Source organism: Chiloscyllium plagiosum, chromosome 3, assembly GCF_004010195.1.
Source record: "Chiloscyllium plagiosum isolate BGI_BamShark_2017 chromosome 3, ASM401019v2, whole genome shotgun sequence".
Classification (NCBI taxonomy): Eukaryota; Metazoa; Chordata; class Chondrichthyes; order Orectolobiformes; family Hemiscylliidae; genus Chiloscyllium; species Chiloscyllium plagiosum.
The window spans coordinates 13,813,261-13,834,278 of record NC_057712.1 but is presented as its reverse complement, the minus strand read 5'-3'; the positions used below and the strand labels follow the sequence as shown (position 1 = coordinate 13,834,278).

At 40.4% G+C, this 21,018-nt stretch overlaps 2 protein-coding genes across 4 annotated transcripts in view; one reads left to right on the top strand and one right to left on the bottom strand.

Moving 5' to 3' along the window:
* Positions 1 to 14,692, bottom strand: part of nbas (NBAS subunit of NRZ tethering complex) — a 261,417-nt gene extending 246,725 nt beyond the window's left edge. The window contains exons 1-4 of one of the 2 annotated variants that reach the window (XM_043677491.1): positions 14,618 to 14,692; positions 2,002 to 2,050; positions 1,207 to 1,243; positions 781 to 858 (exon numbers count right to left, since the gene is read on the bottom strand). In XM_043677491.1, coding sequence (XP_043533426.1) covers positions 781 to 858; positions 1,207 to 1,243; positions 2,002 to 2,050; positions 14,618 to 14,692 — 239 coding nt within the window. Of the gene's footprint in view, positions 1 to 780; positions 859 to 1,206; positions 1,244 to 2,001; positions 2,051 to 2,486; positions 2,774 to 14,617 lie in introns of those variants that run through there. The other variant, XM_043677501.1, reaches the window with a different exon arrangement.
* Positions 14,693 to 14,704: 12 nt separating this feature from the next.
* Positions 14,705 to 21,018, top strand: part of ddx1 (DEAD (Asp-Glu-Ala-Asp) box helicase 1) — a 39,031-nt gene continuing 32,717 nt past the window's right edge. The window contains exons 1-3 of one of the 2 annotated variants that reach the window (XM_043677525.1): positions 14,705 to 14,857; positions 14,889 to 14,968; positions 17,767 to 17,818. In XM_043677525.1, coding sequence (XP_043533460.1) covers positions 14,953 to 14,968; positions 17,767 to 17,818 — 68 coding nt within the window. In that variant the 5' untranslated portion in view covers positions 14,705 to 14,857; positions 14,889 to 14,952. Of the gene's footprint in view, positions 14,969 to 17,766; positions 17,819 to 21,018 lie in introns of both variants that reach the window. The other variant, XM_043677516.1, reaches the window with a different exon arrangement.

The following is a 21,018-nucleotide window of genomic DNA, read 5'->3' as shown; positions in this document are numbered from 1 at the left end:
AGACTAACACGCTACAGCATTAAAATTAACTGTGAAAACAGAACAGTCAGCACCATAAAGGTTTTCAGAATATCACTTCCTGTGCACAAGAACAAGATTCAGTGAACATGCTAATGCAACAGCATTGGGAATGCAAAACAATACTAAATACATTAAAAATGTTTTAAAGATACATTGATTAGGGTCTTTTGTTTTTATCACCAGCTTAAACCTGGTTTATTATGTTGGATAAATGTTTTGTGGTTTGACTTTTTAAAAAAATCTATACCAACTTGGATTTAATGGTTACTTTGCACAATAGTTTTCTGTCTAATAAAGCAAATGGCACTTATTGCTATTAATGTGCAAATGTGGTAACACATTCAGATGAGGACACAATGTTGATTTAAACATGAAAGTCAAAAGGTTACTGTCAAAAATGCACTGCTCCATTAGCCTCACAATACTATTATGCAATTAAGTTTATCAAAATATATTAAATGGTGTGAAAGTGATATTCTTGTGCAATGAATATTAGATAAGCACAACACAAAATTAAATCTTGCTCATTTTGAACATAGTATCTTTGTGACGCAAGTGATTTCTAACATTTAACACAACCTTGCCATGACTTTTTAGGTCTTATTAACAGTAAAAGGGTTCATTCTGAAAGATGACAAAATAGGTAACATTCAAGTTATTAGCACTCAAAGCCTCTCGTTACTATAATTGATAAATCATACTGCATATTAAGTCTGTTTAGAAAATCAAAACAGTCCAGCTATCAACTGAGATAATTACCTGGCTACAACAAGTTGCCAGTTGATCTGCTTGTTGACCAACTGGATAAAACTAGGAGAAAGCAAAGAGCTGGAGTGGCTGTGTGGGAGAGAGAGTTCAAGAACATTGTCACTATAAAAAAAACTCAGTGTAAACCAACTAAGAACACTATTGGACTAATTAAACTTTACACTCATGCAGGTTCACCAAGAACACAACGAACTGACAATATGTATTGTCACTTAAAGGTTTCAAAATGGAGTAATATAAACACTCCACTAACACTACAAAGTGTAATTAATAGTGAATGAACAGGTTGACTTAGGAAATTTATTCAGTATTTGAATTAAAAATTAATCTGTGACAGGATCAATAATAATTTCAAACTCTGACACGCTCCTCCCTACAATCCCAAAATTATGAAAAGAAAATGTCAATAGCAATTACCTATATCTGACATACTGAAGCACAAATTTCAGGGGACCTGAAAACAGAAAATTGTTGAGAAATGAACAATAATGAACATATTTATTCAGTGTTAATATTTTTAGATGCAGCAAGATAATATTCAAAATACACAATGAAGCTTTTTGTTAATTTGCAAAGATAATACACAACTTTAATACTTTTAAATAAATCTAACAACCTTCACGAATTTCACAACTGAACAAAGATTCTAAATACTGTCTTAAAAAACAGTATGCAGATTTAAAATGCAGATACTTTATAAAAATTTATGCTCATTAGGATTTCAGAACATAAATTTATTTTCATTCAACTTAAAACATAATCCTGAAGTAAAGTGACAGAAATTTTGTTTCAGGATTAAGACATCTAGTATAAAGTTAAATGGTTGATTGGAAAACAAAAAAAAAAATTTCAAACCAGTTTCTTTATTCAGCTAAACGTGTGCTCTTTGGTTGATAAATCTCAGTTATATAAATAAAATTACTTTTACATTTGGGAAACAAATGTTCAGCATATCATCTCTAAAATTATACACAGCGTCACAAACAAAATTCAATCACAAACAGATTGTATAAACGAAGCCTTCAGGGAAAATAACAGCGAAATTACATTTCTTATTTTGCCAAAACAGCCATGTCATTCACATAATGACTTTATGGAAGGAATAAGCTTCATGTATATTTATTTCTATTTTAATAATTCATCTCTCAAAAGATGGTGTTGGAAATTTATTCCAAGCTGTTCACCATGAGTGGAGGTGCTAATATTACGTACCAGAAATGGTCTTGACAAGAATGGATCCACATTGTCGGTGGCGTCTGGGCTGCAGCAAAATAAAACAAGGCATTAAACTGCAGGTTATGGTGAAACATGTTTTACTTTCAACAATACTCAATAAAAATTAAAAATCCCACTATATCACAGATATCACTGTAGTTCCTTAGGGTTGTGTCCTCGACCTAACATACTTCAGCTAATACATTCATAATTTTCATAATGTCAGAAATATGGATGCTGATCCTGATTGCACAGTGTTCAATACTTCACAAGTCACGACTCAATTTCTCTGGTATGGAAGCAGTCTGTAATACAGGCAGAAAGACCAGGACAACATTCACGCTTGGGCTGATTAACAATCCGACCACACAAGCGCAGGCAATAATCATCTCCAACAAAAGAGAACCTTGCCATCTCTTTTTGAAGGTATTGGGAGCACTGAATCTCCCCAGCATCAACCTGATCATGTACCAAGCACATACCTTATATACGACAATAATAGTCAATCTCATGTAAAAGTCGATCCCCTTTTTTGGCCAAATAATTTGGAATTTTCCATATATGTAAAAGTCGAACCAAGCTCTTCACAGATAATGGATCAACGTTTATGAGTCAGTGCACCGGCTGTCACATCCCACTTCAGCTTGCCAATCCGCCAGTTGCTTCGCTCCACTCCCAGTCTTCTAGTTCGCCGGCTGCTGTGTTCCACTTCGGGTTTTCAAAATTACCACAATCCGCTGTTTATTTTTCTTTTTTCATTTAGAAATCAATTAGGCTTCTGCTAATGATATGGTATGAATTTTGAGAGGCATGAATTTCAGCCCCGCGAAAGTTGCATTCATGTAATAACAAAGATTCTAAATACTGTCTAAAAAAAATGCTTGTTAGGATTTCAGAACATAAATTTATTTTCAATCAATTTAAAATGTAATCCTGAAGTAAAGTGACTGAAATTTTGTTTCAGGATTAAGACATCTAGCATAAAAGTTAAGTGGTTGATTGGAAAACAACCAAAACGTTCAAACCACTTTCTTTATTCAGCTAAACATGTGCCCATAAATTTAACCTTAAAAGTAGTCAAAAAGATTTGACTATTACTTGAGTATATATGATAAGTACTACAGCTAGTAGAGCAGATCAGACCCTGAGAATACTGTGGCAAATAACTCACCTCCTGATTTCCATTGCCTGCTCATCATCTACAAGGCACAAGTCAGAAACACATTGGGATATTCTTCACTTACGTGGACAAGTGCAGTTCCAACAAGTCACAAAGCTTAACACCATCCAGGACTAAGCAATGCACTTGAGTGACATCACAATAACCACCAAAATATCATGACTGCAGTATCTACTAGATATTGACCAAAATATATTGCAGTAACTCATTCAAGCGCCTTCGACAGTACTTTCCAAATGTGTGGCTTGTACCATCTAGAGGCCTGAAATCACTGGCACCTCCAAGTTCCCCTCCAACCCACACACCCTTAGGTGAAAATCTGAGAAATGCGGATCAATCTGAGTCAAACCCAAAATTTGCTCATGGTGCAGGGGCTCCCTAATGAAGCCTAATCTGGCTCCATCCCACTCAAAACAACATGCCCTATATATCCCACAAAACTTACAAGAACATACATCCATCTCTCCTGCCTCCTTCAACTCTACCTTAGCCTAACTCACCATCACCCCCACCTTGCTCCCAGCCATGATCTAACCCAGCGACACCTCAACTCGCCACTTCCAATCCACCCCATTCCAACCCCACCTGAGGGTTGAAATATGTTCAACTTAACTTTGAATATATTTGATGTCTAAGCTCTCTGGTAGCGAATTCTGGAGATTAATGAATCTCAGGATAAATTCATCCTCATTTCTAACTTGGATGGAGGAGCCCTTATTCTGAAACAATGCATCCAATACTAAATTTTTGTAAATGGAAACATCCTCTCAGCCTCTGCCCTGCCCAGCTCCATCAGAATATAATATCCACATCACATTACCTCCATGTGAGCACTTTGGGGATAGTGACCATAATTCGGTGATTTTTACTCTCGTGATGGAGAGGGATAAGTGTGTACTACAGGGCAAGAGTTATAGCTGGGGTCAGGGAAATTATGATGCGGTGATGCGGTGAGGCATGACTTAGGATGTGTGGCTTGGAAAAGTAGACTCCAAGGCAAGAGTGTAAATGATATGTGGAGCTTGTTCAAGGAGCAACTATTGAATGTCCTTGATAATTATGTACCTGTCAGGCAGGGAGGAAAGGGTCGTGCGAGGGAAACGTGGTTTAATAAGGAATTGGAATCCCTTGTTAAATGGAAGAGGGCGGCCTATCTCAAGATGAGACATGAAGGTTCAATTGGGGCGATTGAGAGTTATAGGTGTGCACTTGTGGCAAGCCTTTGCACTTTTATATTCCACTCCTTTTGTAATAAAACCCAGTTATCCCTTCTGAAAATATCAGAGACGTTATCACTACTATTGCTGGATGTGTTCTGTCATTACAGTGTCTTCAGCACAGTGGTATACAGTGAGAGGGAGTCGCTCTGGGAGTCCTCAATATTGACTCCAAAAGCCATGCAATCACCTGGCATCAGGTCAAACATGGGCAATTCTTGGTTATCGCAAACCACTCATGCTTGATCGATGAGTCAATACTTTTCCAGGTTAAACACCACTTGGAGGAAGCACTGAGGGTGAGAAGAGCATAAAATGGATTCCAGGTGGGGAACTTCAACATCCACCACCAGGAGTAGCTCAGCAGCACCATTCATTATTATCGAGCTGGTCAAGTCCTAAAGGATGTAGCTATTAGCTTGAGACTGCAGCAGAGGAGGGAACCAAATACAGGGAAAATGTACTTGACCTCAACCTCACTAATTGGACAATATCTTTAAGAGTGACCACGTATACCTTGTGAAGATAAAGTCCTACCTTCACTGTGCATTGTGTTATGTGACTCTATCACCATGCTAAGTGAGACAGAATTCAAACCAATCCAGCAACTCAAGACTGGGCATTTGTGATGCAGTATGGACCATCAGCAGCAACAGAATCACACTCCAATACAACATATAACCTCAAGGTACAGCATATGCCCCATTCTAAATTACCATCAAGCCAGGGGATCAATGCTGGTTTAACAAACAGTGCAGGACAGCTTGCCAAGGCCAGCACCAGACATACCTAAAACTGAAGTGTCAACCTGGTGAAGCTACACAACAGGACTACTTGCATACCAAATAACATAAACAGCAAATTGTAAACAGACCGAAGCAATTCCACAACCAACAGATTAGATCTAAAATCTACAGTCTTACCACATCCGATTGTGAATCATAGTGGGGCAATCAAACAACTCACCTGAAGAGAATGATGGGGGAGCCAAGCACATCAGTGCAAACGACAAGACTGTAGTCACAACAATATCCAGCCAGATGTACTGAGCAGATGCTTCTTCTCGATCTCCTCCAGACATCCCTAGTGTCACAGACGCCAGACTCAGCCAACTTGATACCCTCCATGTGATATCAAGAAACAGTTGGGGCACTGAATACTGCAAAGGCTATGGGCCCTGACAACATTCTGACAAAGTACCGAGATTTGTACAACAAAACCTGCCATTTCCCCTAAACAAAACTGTTCCAGTACAGTTGCAACCCTGGCACCTACACAAGGTGCAAAATTGTTAAGATATGTACTGTTCACAAAAAGCAAGATAAACCCAACCCAGTCACTTTCTGCCCCTTCAATTCTCTTTTGATCAAGTGATGGAAAGAGTAATCAACGGTTTTTAGCACGTTACTTAGCAAAAACCTGTTCACTGATGCTCAGTTTGGGTTTCACTAGGGCTACTAAACTTCTGACCTCATTAAAGCCTTGATTCAAACTTGGACAATACAACTGAATTTGAAATTAAGAGAGTGACTGCACTTGAGATAAAGCCCAGATTAGCCAGAGGCATCAAGGATCCCTAGCAAAATAAGAGCCTGTGGGAATCCAGGTAAACCCCCCTGCTGGTTGGAGTCACACTCAATACAAAAGAAGATGGTTACAGTTGCTGAGGTCCATAAAGCCGTAAGACATGGGATCAGAAGTAGGCCATTCGGCCAGAGTCTACTCTGCCATTCAATGGTTGATCTGATAACCCTCAACTCCACTTTCCTGCCTTCTCCTCGATTTCCTTCCTGAGGAAGGACTGGTCTGTCTTTCTCAGCCCTGAATATACCCAACATCCCAACCTCAACTGTCCTCGGTAGTAAAGAATTTCACAGATTTACTACCCTCAGAAGAAATTCCTCCTCACCTGTGTCTTAAAAGTGTGCTCCTTTATTCTGAGATTATGCCCTCTGACCCTCAGTCATTTCAGTTCCAGTACATCTCTGCAGAGTTCGTTACGGCAGTGTCATCAATACAACCAACTTCTGCTGTTTTATCAATGACCTTTCCTCCATCAAAAGGATAGAAGTGGAGATTTTTGGCAAGGATTGCACAATGTTCAGCATCAGTTATGACTCTTCATATACGAAGCAGTCCATGTCCAAATGCAGCATGACCGGACAACACCCAGGCTTGTGTGAACAAATGACATTCACACCACACGTGCCAGGCATGACCATAAGAACATAAATATAAAAGGTATAGGCTATTCAGACACTCTAGCCTGCTTCACCATTTTCTAAGCCTTGAACTCCTGATACTTGAAAACAAAATCTACCAACTCTTTAAATACTGTCAATGATCTACTATCCACAATTCTCTGAGTGCCAGACATTTAAGACATTGAAAGATTTCTTCACTTTTAAATGAATGTGTAACAATATCCCCTCATTTGAGTTTCTCCCATGAGCAGAAACATCTCAGCATATATCCTGTCAAGCCTCTTTGAAATTTTGGATTTAAAGATCTCAATAAGATCACCTCTCATTTTTCTAAAATCTAATGAATAAAGGCCTAACCCATTTAGCCATTCTTAAAACGTTACCTTCAGCATCCAGACATCAACCCAGTGAATCTGTTGGAACTGCTTCCAATGCCTATGTATTCTTTTTTAAATAGGGAGATAAAATCATACACAAGACACCAGGTGTTGCCTCACCATCACCCTGTATCGGTGTAACAAGAGTTCCCTACTTCTAAACTCTGACCCCGAGCAATAAAGGCCAAACTTTCATTTGCCTTCTTAATTACTTCGAGTCATAGAGATGTACAGCATGGAAACAGACCCTTCGGTCCAACCTGTCCATGCCGACCAGATATCCCAACCCAATCTAGTCCCACCTGCCAGCAACTGGCCTATATCCATCCAAACCCTTCCTATTCATATACCCATCCAAATGCCTTTTAAATGTTGCAATTGTACCAACATCCACCACTTCCTCTGGCAGCTCATTCCATACACATCCCACCCTCTGAGTGAAAACATTGCCCCTTAGGTCTCTTTTATATCTTTCCCCTCTCACCCTAAACCTATGCCCTCTAGTTCTGGACTCCCCAACCCCAGGGAGAAGACTTTGTCTATTTATCCTATCCATATCCCTCATAATTTTGTAAACCTCTATAAGGTCATCTCTCAACCTCAGACGCTCCAGGGAAAACAGCCCCAGCCTGTTCAGCCTCTGCCCATAGCTCAAATTTTCAAACCCTGGCAACATCCTTGTAAATCTTTTCTGAACCCTTTCAAGTTTCACAACATCTTTCTGATAGGAAGGAGACCAGAACTGCATGCAACATTCCAACAGTGGCCTAACCAATGTCCTGCACAGCCGCAACATAACCTCCCAATTCCTGTACTCAATACTCTGACCAATAAAGGAAAGCATACCAAACTCCTCCTTCACTCTCCTATCTACCTGCGACTCCAATGAGGAGGAGCTAAGAACCTGCACTCCAAGGTTTCTTTGCTCAGCAACACTCCCTTGGACCTTACCATTAAGTGTATAAGTCCTGCTGTGATCTGCCTTTCCAAAATGCAGCACCTCCATCTGTCACTTCTTAGTCCATTGGCCCAACTGGTCAAGATCCCGTTGTACTCTGAGGTAACCTTCTTTGCTGTCCACTACACCTCCAATTTTGGTGTCATCTGCAAACTTACTAACTGTACCTCTTATGCTCACCTCCAAATCATTTATGTAAATGACAAAAGGTAGTGGGCCAAACACGATCCTTGTGGCACTCCACTGGTCACAGGCCTCCAGTCTGAAAAACAATCCAGCACCACCACCCTCTATCTTCTACCTTTGAGCCAGTTCTGCATCTAAATGGCTAGTTCTCTATATATTCCGAGAGACTTAACCTTGCTAACCAGTCTCCCATGGGGAGCCTTGTCAATTGCCTTACGGAAGTCCATATAGATCACATTTACCGCTCTGACCTCATCAATCCTCTTTGTTACTTCTTCAAAAAACTCAATCAAGTTTGCGGCATCTGCATTTCATCCTTTCATGTTTCATGGACTAATGCACCCAGATCCCCTCTTGGCAGCACTTTTTAAATAATAGTACACCTTCTGATTCTTCCTATCAAGGTCTTTCACTTTCCAACATTCAAGGACTCGTCAACTTTTTGACAACTCACTCAAACTATCTATGTTCCCCCCTGCTGATCCCTTCTGCCTCATTACAAAATGCCTCTTACATATTTCTATAGACAGAAAATTTGGATACATTACAATCTGCCCCTTCATTCAATTAATTAATATACATGGTAAATAATTGAGAGCCATGGGCTGATTCTTGCTCATACCCATCTGTTTCCAACCTGATAAAGACTTATTAATCCAACAGTCTTCTGTGTGTTAATCAAATCTCAATCCATGCTAATATACTATTGCCAATACCATGAGGTCTTATCTTCTGCAAGATCAAATAAGTGAGAGTCTAACCTTTGTGTCTTGACAGTAAATAGTATTACCATCACTGAATCTCCTACTAACAACATTATTAAGCCAATGACATTTAAAGGATATGGATTAAAATTAAAACATAGACCAGCCAAGCCTTCATTAAGCAACAAGTGAGGCTCATGACACCAAATAGCTTATTCAAGCTTTGTTTGCCACAAACATTTCTTTTTTAACGTAAAGAAAACATTGATCAGATTGTCAAAGTCTATTAATTTCGACTACAATTGAATTATCTTTGTATCGTGTTATGATCCCAAATAATGCTAATACTAGTCAAGTCAGATTTCAGAATTAAACCTGCTTAATTGAGCATAATTAACTTTTCCAGCTGGTTTCTGTGATTATTAGTCACTGAAACATATTCACATTAGATGGCAGTTGTTTAACAACAAGACATAAGTTTATTATACAAAGAAATGCAAACAAACAAAAATACAGTTGGAAAGAGTATACCACAACACATCCAATACAAAGTTTTAATTTGTTTCTCAAAACAATATATTCCAAGATTCAATCGCTGGAAAATCTCAGCCTTAAAGCTTTTTAAAATCTTGACTTAACTGATTATTTCTAGTTTCTTTCTATGAAGACAATTTTAGAATTGCTTTTCAAATCCGATGGCATGAAGCTTTCACCATTTTGATTGCAAGAAGAAGAAGAATTTGGGCTAACAACAAGAGGGCTTCTTCTATCCCAAACTGTCCTGATTTGGAAGTTCCTCAGATTAGAAAACGCTCTTGCCGGGTGGTAGTTTGTGGCCCTGAACTGCAAATTCCTGCTAAGGAAAAACATTTTCCCTTTTAACTAAACACTTATTTTCTTCTGAACTGAAATTTAAAAAATGAGCTAATAGTTTTATACTGTTTAGTCTTCCTGTCATAAACTCAAAATGATAAACATCTCCTTAATTAACACTCAACAAGGTGCACCACGGTCTTGATGGTAGTCACGCATCTTTGTGGAACTGGTATATGTATGCCACTGTCCCAGAATGAATTCCTAACCTGTTACAACCTTCAGACAACGAACTTGAGCTATCTGCCTCTATTTTGAAATGCAAATCCAATTTCATCACAATTATAATTCAACTTTGGAACCAAATTTTTGAATAAACGTTTGTCCTACAGCAAAGATAAATTATTTGGCTGATTAATGAGGACTGAATTAAAGACATTTCAATAAATACTGAATCTTAGTTTCATCATTGTGCAATCAATGATGCTTGCTCCAGGCATAATAGCAAGCCCTGCAAAAGGAAACATATTGCAATAAATCAGCCCTTTTCTTTGGCGTTACTGAAGAATCAGGAGATTGGTACTAAATTATACATAATTAGACATCATTACAAAAAAATACTTCACTTGATGGAACTCCAATTATACGTTACAGAAATGAAGCTTTAAATAATGTTACAGAATAAGTTACACCAAGCTCAAAATCTACTCATGCAAGTAAACCAGTTTATAAATTGAAGTGATTGATAAGGGAAGATTTGATTAAAATGCACCTTGATATTAAGAGGATTTAACTTCTATTTAATCATATAATACTAAAATCAGTTAATTGCCATCTAGTTGGGTGAAAGAAACTATTCTAATTGCAGATTATAATGAGTATTCACAATTGCTGATACAGAATTCATAGCTGTAACATATTTGTTTCCCTAACACAGCAATAACAAGCTGTGGATAGAATGTGATTTGAAGTTTTATCACTGCATGTACTGTAAGCTTAATAAATCCATGTTCCTTGACCTTAATGCTGAAAAAACCTTTTGATTTGAGTTGATAGAACATCTAATCAGCTAAACAAAATTTCAAGCATCAGCCTCATCATGTTGTTGATGCATTCACTGATTCTGATGATGCAGCATCCCCTTGAGATCAGAAGCTCCAAAGTTGAACCGTTTCCATGACCTCTTCTCCCTCTCCCACCAGGATCTCTCCAACAATACCTCCACCACCTGGCTCACCCAAATACATACACTGTCTTAACAGGCTCCCTCACCATTACCAGCTCCCACTCGTCCAACTCGCATAACAGGCTGTCTCCCAACATAATAGCAATTTAATTTAGAATGCACATTTAAGACAAATAAAGCTTTCAAAGGCATTGCACAAGATCCTAGTCAAGCAAATTAGAGCATAAACCATAAAAAGAAATATTACAGTAGATAGTCCAAAGCTTGATCAAGAAAATGGGTTATTAAGCAGACCAGGGAGAGCTACACAGTCACTACTGATGGAATGAAATTTGGAGTGAAATCTAAGTCAATGGCTTTACTCTTCCTAATATAGAATTGGAAGAATCTTTCATTGTCAGAATTGGAGGGTTTTTTTGAAACAGTAAATCGGCACCAACTAAACCGTGTCTCTCAGTAAATTAACAAAGTCAGTCCTAGATGTTCTCATTGCCTGGTCCACTTGTTCAGAGATGTTGTTTCATACCTCTGGAGCAGGTGGCACTTTATCCCAGGTCTCCTGGTTCAGGGGTCAGTACTGGACGTTTTAGAATGATTTCTAATCAAGTTATTCCGACATGTTATTACATATCTCTGAAGTTGGTGGGACTTGAACCTGGAACTTGAATCTGGGCCTTCTGGCTCAGACGTAGGGACACTATCACTGCACCCCAAGATCGTTCAGTACTGGATGCTTGATGAGCAATCTGAGTGTTCACATGTGAACGCTAAATGAATTATGTTTTCAGGTAATAATTTGATTATCAATATATAGAAACAGAAGGGGAACAGAGAAAAAGATCCTTGTGAAACATCAATATTGACAACCCAGGAGCAGAAAAAGATTCCTAGACTAGTGGGACCTCTTGGAACCAGCTAGATGACAGTGGGGAAACATTGGAGCAGTGTGTTGTGATCAACCATGTCAAAATTGGCAGACTGATAGAGAAAGATCAGAAGGGGATACTTTAGCTTTGTATTAGACGTAACAAATGGAATCATAAAATAGTTACAGCACAGAGTGAGGTCATTCTGAGGTCCGAGGAATCTGTGCCACCTCTCTGCAACGTCAATTTCGCTAGGCCCTGCCTGCTCCTATAACTTTTTAAATTTTGTTTATCAAATTTATTTTTGAAAACTATGGATCTGTTTCCACCAGCCTTTCAAACTGTGTTTGGAACGATTTACTCCATAAAATTGTTTTTCCTTTGATTACCTAATTCTTTTGCCAATCACTTTAAACTCATGCCCTCTGGTTTTCAACCTCTCTGTTGATGGAAACAGTGCATGTACAATCTTTAAGCCTCTCAGGAGTGTAAATGCTTTTACCAAATCTCCTTTCAACCTGATCTTCTCGAAGGAGAACATCTCTGATAACTGTCCATCCAATCCACCACTTCCTCAAAGTCAACCACTTGTCTACCCGCAATTCACTATAATCCCAGATTTCATGTCTTCTGCAAATGTCAACATTATGTGCTGTACAAACGAAGTCCAATTCATTGATATCAACCAGAAATATTATTACTGAAGTCTGGGGAATCTTATTGTTCACCTTTGTCCAGTCATTTGTGATTTGGTCAGATCCATTTTGTACTATAAGAGGCATAGAAAGTTAATTGGAGGGAATTCAAACATGGACTTGAGAAAGATGGGCATAGTTTTGGGAGATGACATCAATGTCAAGGGCTTTGGCATGAAAAGGAATATTGGAGATGGGACAATATTCGCAAAGTATGATGAGGGTAAGGGTTTCTTTACTGAGGAAGGGGTGATGATGGTTGACTTAAGACTTAAAAAGGGAAAGGACTAGCTTGAAGAGATAGAATGCTCTATCAGCTAGTATGGGAACTAGGGAGGAAGCTAGATGGTAAGCAGTTTAATGGAAATAGAGTTGGGAGAATAGGAGAGAGGTCATGTGAAAATTATGTGCCCAGAGATGCCATGAAAAGATAGCATCAAGTGCAAGCTGCAAGTTCGGGGTTAACACAGGGAACTGTAAAGCAAGTTTTCTCTGGTGGGTTAGGGAAGCTGCAGAGGGAGCGGATTAGATGGTCTCAATTTTAATTACCAGAACATATAAGTTCTTTTCACTTATTTTAAAAGGCATAATACTGCAGATTCAGAAGATCTGAAACAAACAGAATGCTGGAGAAGCTCAGCAGGTCTGCCAGCATCTGTGGAGAGAGAAACAGAGTTGACATTTCAAGTTGGGTTATGTCTCTTTTTCAGAGCTGAAAGGTGTTGGAATGTGTTTTATTTTTGATTTATTTATGACAGAGGCAGAAACCCAGAACAAAAACAAAAGGGATGTTCATGGTGAAGAGGAAAGAGAGATGGAGGTTTATAAAATAATGAGGGGCATGTATGGGATAAATAGACAAAGTCTTTTCCCAGTGGTGGGGGAGTCCAGAACTAGAGGACATAGGTTTAGGATCAGAGGGGAAAAAGGGGCGACACGGTGGCACAGCGATTAGCACTGCTCCCTCACAGCGCCAGAGACCTGGGTTCAATTCCCACCTCAGGCGACTGTGTGGAGTTTGCACATTCTCCCCGTGTCTGCGTGGGTTTCCTCCGGGTGCTCTGGATTCCTCCCACAGTCACAAAGATGTGCAGGTCAGGTGAATTGGCCATGCTAAATTGCCCGTAGTGTTAGGTAAGGGGTAAATGCAGGGGTATGGGTGGGTTGCGCTTCGGCGGGTCGGTGTGGACATGTTGGGCCGAAGGGCCTGTTTCCACACTGTAAGTAATGTAATCTAATCTAATCTAATATAAAAGAGGCCTACGGGGCAACATTTTCATGCAGGGGGTGGACGTGTATGGAATGAGCTGCCACAGGAAGTGATGGAGGCTGGTACAATTGCAACATTTAAAAGGCATCTGGATGGGTATATGAATATGAATATGAATAGGAAGGATTTGGAGGGATATGGGCCAGGTGCTGGCAGGTATGACTAGATTGGGTTGGGATAGCTGGTCGGCAAGAAGTAGTTGGACCGAAGGGTCTGTTTCTGTGCTGTACATCTCTATGACTATGTAAAATGTGTATAAATTAAGGGGTGAAAAGGACATTATGGATCTACTGAGAGCAAAGTAAACAAGGCAAAGTTGTGACTGCATGTAGATGTGAGAGAGAGAGAAAGAGTGGAGGACAGGGGGTGCAGGGGAAGAGAGAATGCAAGAAAAATGAAGAACTAACATAACAATCAGTTTCTGAAGTTATTGAGCTCAATCTTGAAACCTTGATACTGTGATAAATAGAAATTGCTGGAGAAACTCAGTAGATCAAGCAGCGCCCATGGTGAGAAAGCAGGCTTAAAGTTCGGAGTCCAGTGGCTCTCTATGAGCATCAGAAGTGATCTTTGCAATAAGGGGATGGAAATACCGGGCAGGTCACGGGACAGGTCCACGAACAGCTAGCAGGGGACGGGTCCACCAAGAGGGAGCAGGTCTATCAGGGCGAGATAGCGCTATAAAATGGTCCAGCCTGGGGACAGCTAACCCAGCGGAACACAATTACAGCCTTTCCAAACACAAACCGCTGGATACACTCAGCAGGTCTGGCAGCATCAGTGGAGAAGCAAACACTGAGCTAACGTTTCAGGACCAGTGAGACTTCTTCAAAGACTCCACAGCCCTTCGTGTTGTGTTGTCAGCATCCTCCCTCACTCTCCTTTATTTATTTATTTATTTATTTATTTATTTCTCCGTCTCTCCCCCTCCCTCGCCCACACATACACACTCAGTACCTGCGCCTCGCTCTCCTGCAGCCACTCGCTGTGAACCAGCAGGTCGTACAGAACGTTCTCCTCTTCCACCGCCATCGTCACTAAATTCGATCTTTTTTTTCCCGAACGAAGTTGCAAAAAGCGAAGCGGTGTGAAGGGAGTCGGCTGAGTATTGGCCCTGGGAGGAGGGGAGGGTGGTTTGTTTCTGCCCTTTGTGAGGGGCGGAGCTGATTGACCCTGACACCCCCCTGTCTCTGTCTCGGGGCGGAGCTGATTGACCCTGACACCCCCCTGTCTCTGTCTCGGGACGGGGCTGTGCTCCGAGCTCGCGCGCGGATCCCACTAACGGCACAAACATGGCGGCGTTCTCAGGTCAGTCCTGCTCCGCTCTTCACCGGCTGCTGTCGTTTTATCCTTTATGTGCATATAGATAGATATTCTAATGTTAATGTTGCCTACACACCTCTCATACTCTCTCCTTTCTCTCTCTCCTCGTTTTTTCTCTCTCTCGTTCTCTTTCTTTCTCTTTTTTTTTTCTTTTTCTTTCTCTCTTTTTCTTTTTCTTTCTTTCTCTTCTCAATTTTTCTCTTTCTTTCTCTTTCCTCTCTCGGAAGCGTCGGGCAGCTGAGGCCGGGGCAAGCAGGTTCTCCAGGGCCTTGGGTTTAAGGCCAAAACAACGGGATTCACAACCAAATGTTAGCACCTCCCCCACCTCCGAGTTACTGAGCTGCTGTACATGGTTTAATCGCGCATGGACGCTTCCCCCGGGAGGCCCCACTGTTGGACAATTTCTAGCTCTGAAAAATGCACGATGCCTCGCACGGACGTGGCACTGTCATTCGCTTCATGCGTTTATATTGAGAGTGGTGCTGGAAAGGCACAGCAGGTCAGGCAGCATCCGAGGCCGCCGGCCGGTTTCTCCTTGCGCCCTTTCTAAATCCCAGCTCGCGTCCAAAGCGCTCTCCTCCCATGATCTGCCTTTTTTGCAGCAAATCTCTCTGTTAATATCCGCAAGGTCGTTCATCTTCATTGGTTCTAGATTTGGTAATGCAATGGTGCTTAAGGTCCAACTTTTGTTTGACGCGCTTTTGGCCTCGCCCTGGGATGTTTGCCGATGCTAAAGATGGTTTGTTAATGCATTTTCTTGTTCATTAGGGCGTCATGTTGCGGCTGTACAGACCATTCGTCAGTCCACTGAGGTTGCTGCTTTCAATTCTGGCCTCCCTGCTATAGCTCAGATGTTGCGAAACTTGAAAGGGTTCGCAAAAGATTTACAAGTATGTTGCCAGGATAGGAAGGTTTGAGCTGCAGGAATAGGCTGAGTAGTTTGGGGCTTTTTTTAAATCCCTGGTGTTTCAGAGACTGCGGGATGACCTTAGCGAAGTTTATCAAATCTTGTGGGGCATGGATAGGGTTGAATAGCCTCACCCAAAGTGAGGGAGTCCAAAACTGGAGGGTATAGAAGTGGCAGATGGAGTACAATGTGGGAAAATGAGCGGACATGCACTTTGGTTGGAAGAATAGAGTCAAGGACGAATTTTTTTCTAAATGGGGAGAAAATTCATAAATTTGAAGTGCACAAAGACTTGGGAGTTCTGGTCCAGGATTCTCTCAAGGTAAACTTGCAGATAGTCAGTAGTTAGGAGGGTAAATTTAATGGTGGTATTTATTTTGAGAGGACTTGAATATAAAAGCAGGGATGTACTTCTGAGGCTCTATAAGGCTCTGGTCAGACTACATGTGAAGAATTGTGCACAGTTTTGGGCTCCATATCTCAGGAAGGATGTACTGGCCCTGGAGCAAATTCAGAGGGGGTTCACGACAATGCTCCCATGAATGAAAAGCTTAACATATAAGGAGTGTTTAAGGACTCTGCGTTTATACTCAATGGAGTTTAAAAGGATGAGGGGGCGATCTAATTGAAACATACAAAATACTGAATGGCCTGGACAGAGTAGATGTTGGGAAGATTTTTCCATTGGTAGGAGAGACTAGGAACCAAGGGCTAGGCTGTTGAGGATCAAGGGGGTCAGAGTTACAGGGAGAAAGTGGGAGAATGGGGTTCAGAAACTTTTCAGCCATGATTGAATGGCAGAGCAGACTCAACGAGCTTAATGGCCTAATTTCTGCTCTTCTGTCTCACCTTGAAACTATAAGACATCGGACAGAAAAAGGACCTGAAGGGCTACTTTTTCAAACAGAGGGTGATGTATGTATAGAACAAGAGGTGGTGGAGATGGGTGCAATTACAACATTTAAAAGTCATCTGGGTTGGTAAATGAGTTGGAAGGGTTTAGAGGAATATGGGCAAATAATACTAGATTAATTTAGAATGTCTGGTTGGCATGGATGATATTTGATTTATTACTATCACAAGTACTTAAGTACAGTGAAAAGTTTTGTTTTGCATGCAGTTCAGATAGGTCATAACAAACAAAGGTTGAACAGAGCAAGGAATACCAAGTTACGGCTGCCTACCAAGTACACAAAAGGCAAGATCAACGTTAGATTTGAAATTTGGGACATCCTTTTAGAAATCTTAACAGCGGGGAAGACCAAAGGGTCAGTTTCTGTGCATTATGACGCTATGACACTCTGCATTTTAGCAGTTGTAATAGGTTTATATTTCATATGGATGGTACATAAAATTACTTAGGTAAAAACAATGACGGCAGATGCTGGAAACCAGATTCTGGATCAGTGGTGCTGGAAGAGCACAGCAATTCAGGCAGCATCCGAGGACAGGCAAAATCGACGTTTCGGGCAAAAGCCCTTCATCATAAAATTACTTGTAGACTCTCAAAAGAGATGGAAACGTCCTTCCATACTTAATTCTGTTCCAATGTTTCATTTAGCCACGATCCCATATTCACATAAAACCTACATGAAAGTGACACAAAACAAATAATTTCTGAATTGTCTTTTCAAATGCTGACAGATGTATATAGGATATCAGACTCCTAAGATGGAACTTGGAAGGTTTGAAAGGATTGCATTTGATTTCAATGTTATACAATGTGGCAATTGTTTGGCTAATTATTCCACTCATTTAAATGTTGTATTTCTAAAGCACGAAACAATTCCGAATCAGAACTGTCATGAAATTATTCTATGCTAGCTGTTTGTTTATTTCCTTTATTGTTTGCTCAAGAACTGCTTTCTTTTTAAAGAGATGGGTGTTATGCCGGAAATTGCCGAGGCAGTAGAACAGATGGATTGGCTGTAAGTATGATTTCTAAGTTTATTCAAACCTGAATATTGTATATTATGAGGTCAGATTTGAATAAATTTTGCTTAGGTTTAGAAAGACATTAAACATTAACCTAGGGATGGATTATTGAAGAAAAGTATAATAATGGAAATCGTTAATTGGTCAATTCAGGAATTTGTTATCTAAGTAATTATGCCTGAACTGATTTTTATTTAATAGAAGGTCTTGCTATCAGTTACATAAAACAAAGATCTGCAGATACGGGAAGTCTGGGAAAACAAAACAGGAATTAATGAGGGGTCTTCATACTCAAACATTTGACTCTGTTTTGTCTCCAAAGATGTTTCCAAACCTCCTGAGTTTCTCAAGCAATTTCTGTTTTTGCCTTGCTATCAGTTGTCCAGTAATTACATATGTATTTAGTAATGGCTTACAACTACCTAATTGCAAAGTTAGGTATGCATAAAAATAATTGCTGTAAAGGAAAAAAAAATCCCTTCTAAAATTTCCTGCGTTGAGGTTGAAATACCTATTTTCTTTAACTATCTTATGTGAATCAAGTAGGGCCTGTTCTACCAGGGGTGGTAATTGCATCCACAGTCACCAATTCAAATGAAAACTGGCATCAATGAAGGAGATCCGCTTCCTCTATAATGCATAATTTTAGGTTTTATAACAATCAGTGCTATTATACCAAAAGTAATTTTGCAGTGCAGTGTCCCTCACCCTTTCCACTCGATACAAACATTTCGCAAACATAAAAAAATTAAGAAAAGAAGTTGGCCCTTTAGCTGATGAGAGTATCCTCCCTTTTCTCTCATTTGTGAATCTGCCTACCTCGACCCTAAAAATATTCAAAGGCCTTGCTTCCACAACATCCTTCAAGAGTGTTCTAGGACACACTCAATTTTCAAATAAGAAAAAGGATTCTCTTATCTCCGTTTTAAATAGATGAGTTTTTTTAAAAATCATTACTCCTAGTTCCAGTTTCTCCCACCAGAGGAAACATTCCTTTCAGATACACCTTGTCAAGACACTCTGTCAAATCTGCCAAACTCCAGTGGATTCAAAACTGGCCTGTATAGTGTTTCCTCAGAAAACAAACTGCCATTCCAGGTTAGTGTTGTAAGCCTCTAAACTGCTTCCAACACAGTTAAATTCTCCCTTTAAAAAAGCCGACCAATAATATACACAGTACTCCCATGTCCTGTATAATTTAAAGATAGCTTCCCCTACACTTACATTCAATTCCCCTCATAATAAACAAGCTAGCTTTCTCTCATACTCTAAATTTCCCTTTTCCATTAATCAGGATATTCTTTGCTGTTGTTTTTGGACCACAACTTTTCATTTCATGCAGTAACGATCTACATGAACTGAGAGCATTCTGGCTACGTTTGCAGATGATACAAAGGGATCGGGGTAGCTTCGGGGAGACTGCAGAAGGACTTGGACAGGTTAGGAGAGTGGCAAACGAAGTACAATGTGGGAAAGTGTGAGCTCATGCATTTTGGTAGGAAGAATACAAGCATAGCCTAATTTCTAAATGGGGAGAAGATTCAGAAGTCTGAAGTGCAGAGAAGCTTGGGAGTTCTAGTACAGGATTCTTTCAAGGTAAACTTGCAGGCTGAGTCAGTAGTTAGGAAGGCAAATGCAATTTGGATATAAAAGCAGGGATGCAACTTCTGAGGCTTTGTTAGGCTCTGGTCAGACCATGTATGGAGTATTGTGTGCAGATTTCGGCTTCGTATCTCAGGAAGGATGTACTGGCCCTGTGGCGTGTTCAGAGGAGGTTCCAGGAATGAAAAGCTTAATATGTGAGGAACTTTTGAGGACTCTGGGTTTATACTTGATGAGTTTAAAAGGATGAAGGGGGATCTAATTGAAACATGGAGAATAGATTAGATTAGATTTTAGATTAGATTAGATTACAGTGTGGAAACAGGCCCTTCGGCCCAACAAGTCCACACCGACCCGCCGAAGCGAAACCCACCCATACCCCTACATTTACCCCTTACCTAACACTACGGGCAATTTAGTATGGCCAATTTACCTGACCCTGCACATCTTTGTGATGTGGGAGGAAACCGGAGCACCCGGAGGAAACCCACGCAGACACGGGGAGAACGTGCAAACTCCACACAGTCAGTCGCCTGAGGCGGGAATTGAACCCGGGTCTCTGGCGCTGTGAGGCAGCAGTGCTAACCACTCTGCCACCGTGCTGCCCACAAATACTGAATGGCCTGGGCAGAGTAGATGTTAGGAAGATGTCTCCATTGGTAGGAGAGACTAGGACCCGAGGGTACAGTCTTAGAGTAAAGGGAAGACAGTTTAGAACGGAGATAAGGAGAAAGTTCTTCAGCCAGAGAGTGGGGAATCTATGGAACTCATTGCCACAGAAGGCTGTGGAGGCGAGGTCATGGAATATATTTAAGACCAAGATAGATAGGTTCTTGAGGATCAAGTGTTACAGGGAGAAAGTGGGAGAATTGGGTTGAGAAACATATCAGCCACGATTGAATGGCAGAACAGACTCGATGGCTGAATGATCTAATTTCTGCTCATATGTCTGATCATTTCTTCTTCTTCTGACATCTTATAACTGTGCCACTAATTTTCCAGTGCAACTTTGTGCAGCAAACTATTTCTTCTTTGGAGAACTTGACAAAATGACTTGCAATTCCTGATGCTGGACTGTTCTGATGTTGAAAACAGGAGACTGTAGACCAGCTACCTTGGCACCTATTGTGGGGCAAGTGTTAGCAATAATTATTAAAGAGGCTACAGGTGGACATTTTAGAAAAAGTCAAGGTGAACAAGAAAAATCATCAGTTTTCTGAAACGTACATCATATTTAACCAATTTATTGGGGTTCCTTGAGGGTGTAATGTACACCATGGATAAACCTGCGGATGTTCTCTGTTTAGATTTCCAGAAAGCATTTAACAGAATGCTACTTAACTAGAAGGTACTATTTTCAAATTAGGGTCACCTTTTTTTGCACAAAAATTAGAATTTGAACATTTTGCCAATCTTGGAATATTCTGACTCAAGGTGGTGAAGGTGGGATCATTGAATATTTTTAAGGTGCATGATGATTTTAGTTAGGCAAAGAAATCAAAGGCTATTGGAGTAGAATTCAAAACACATGATTGGAAATTATATTTTTGCATAACAGAGCAGGGTTAGGGTCCTGAATGACCTACTTCTG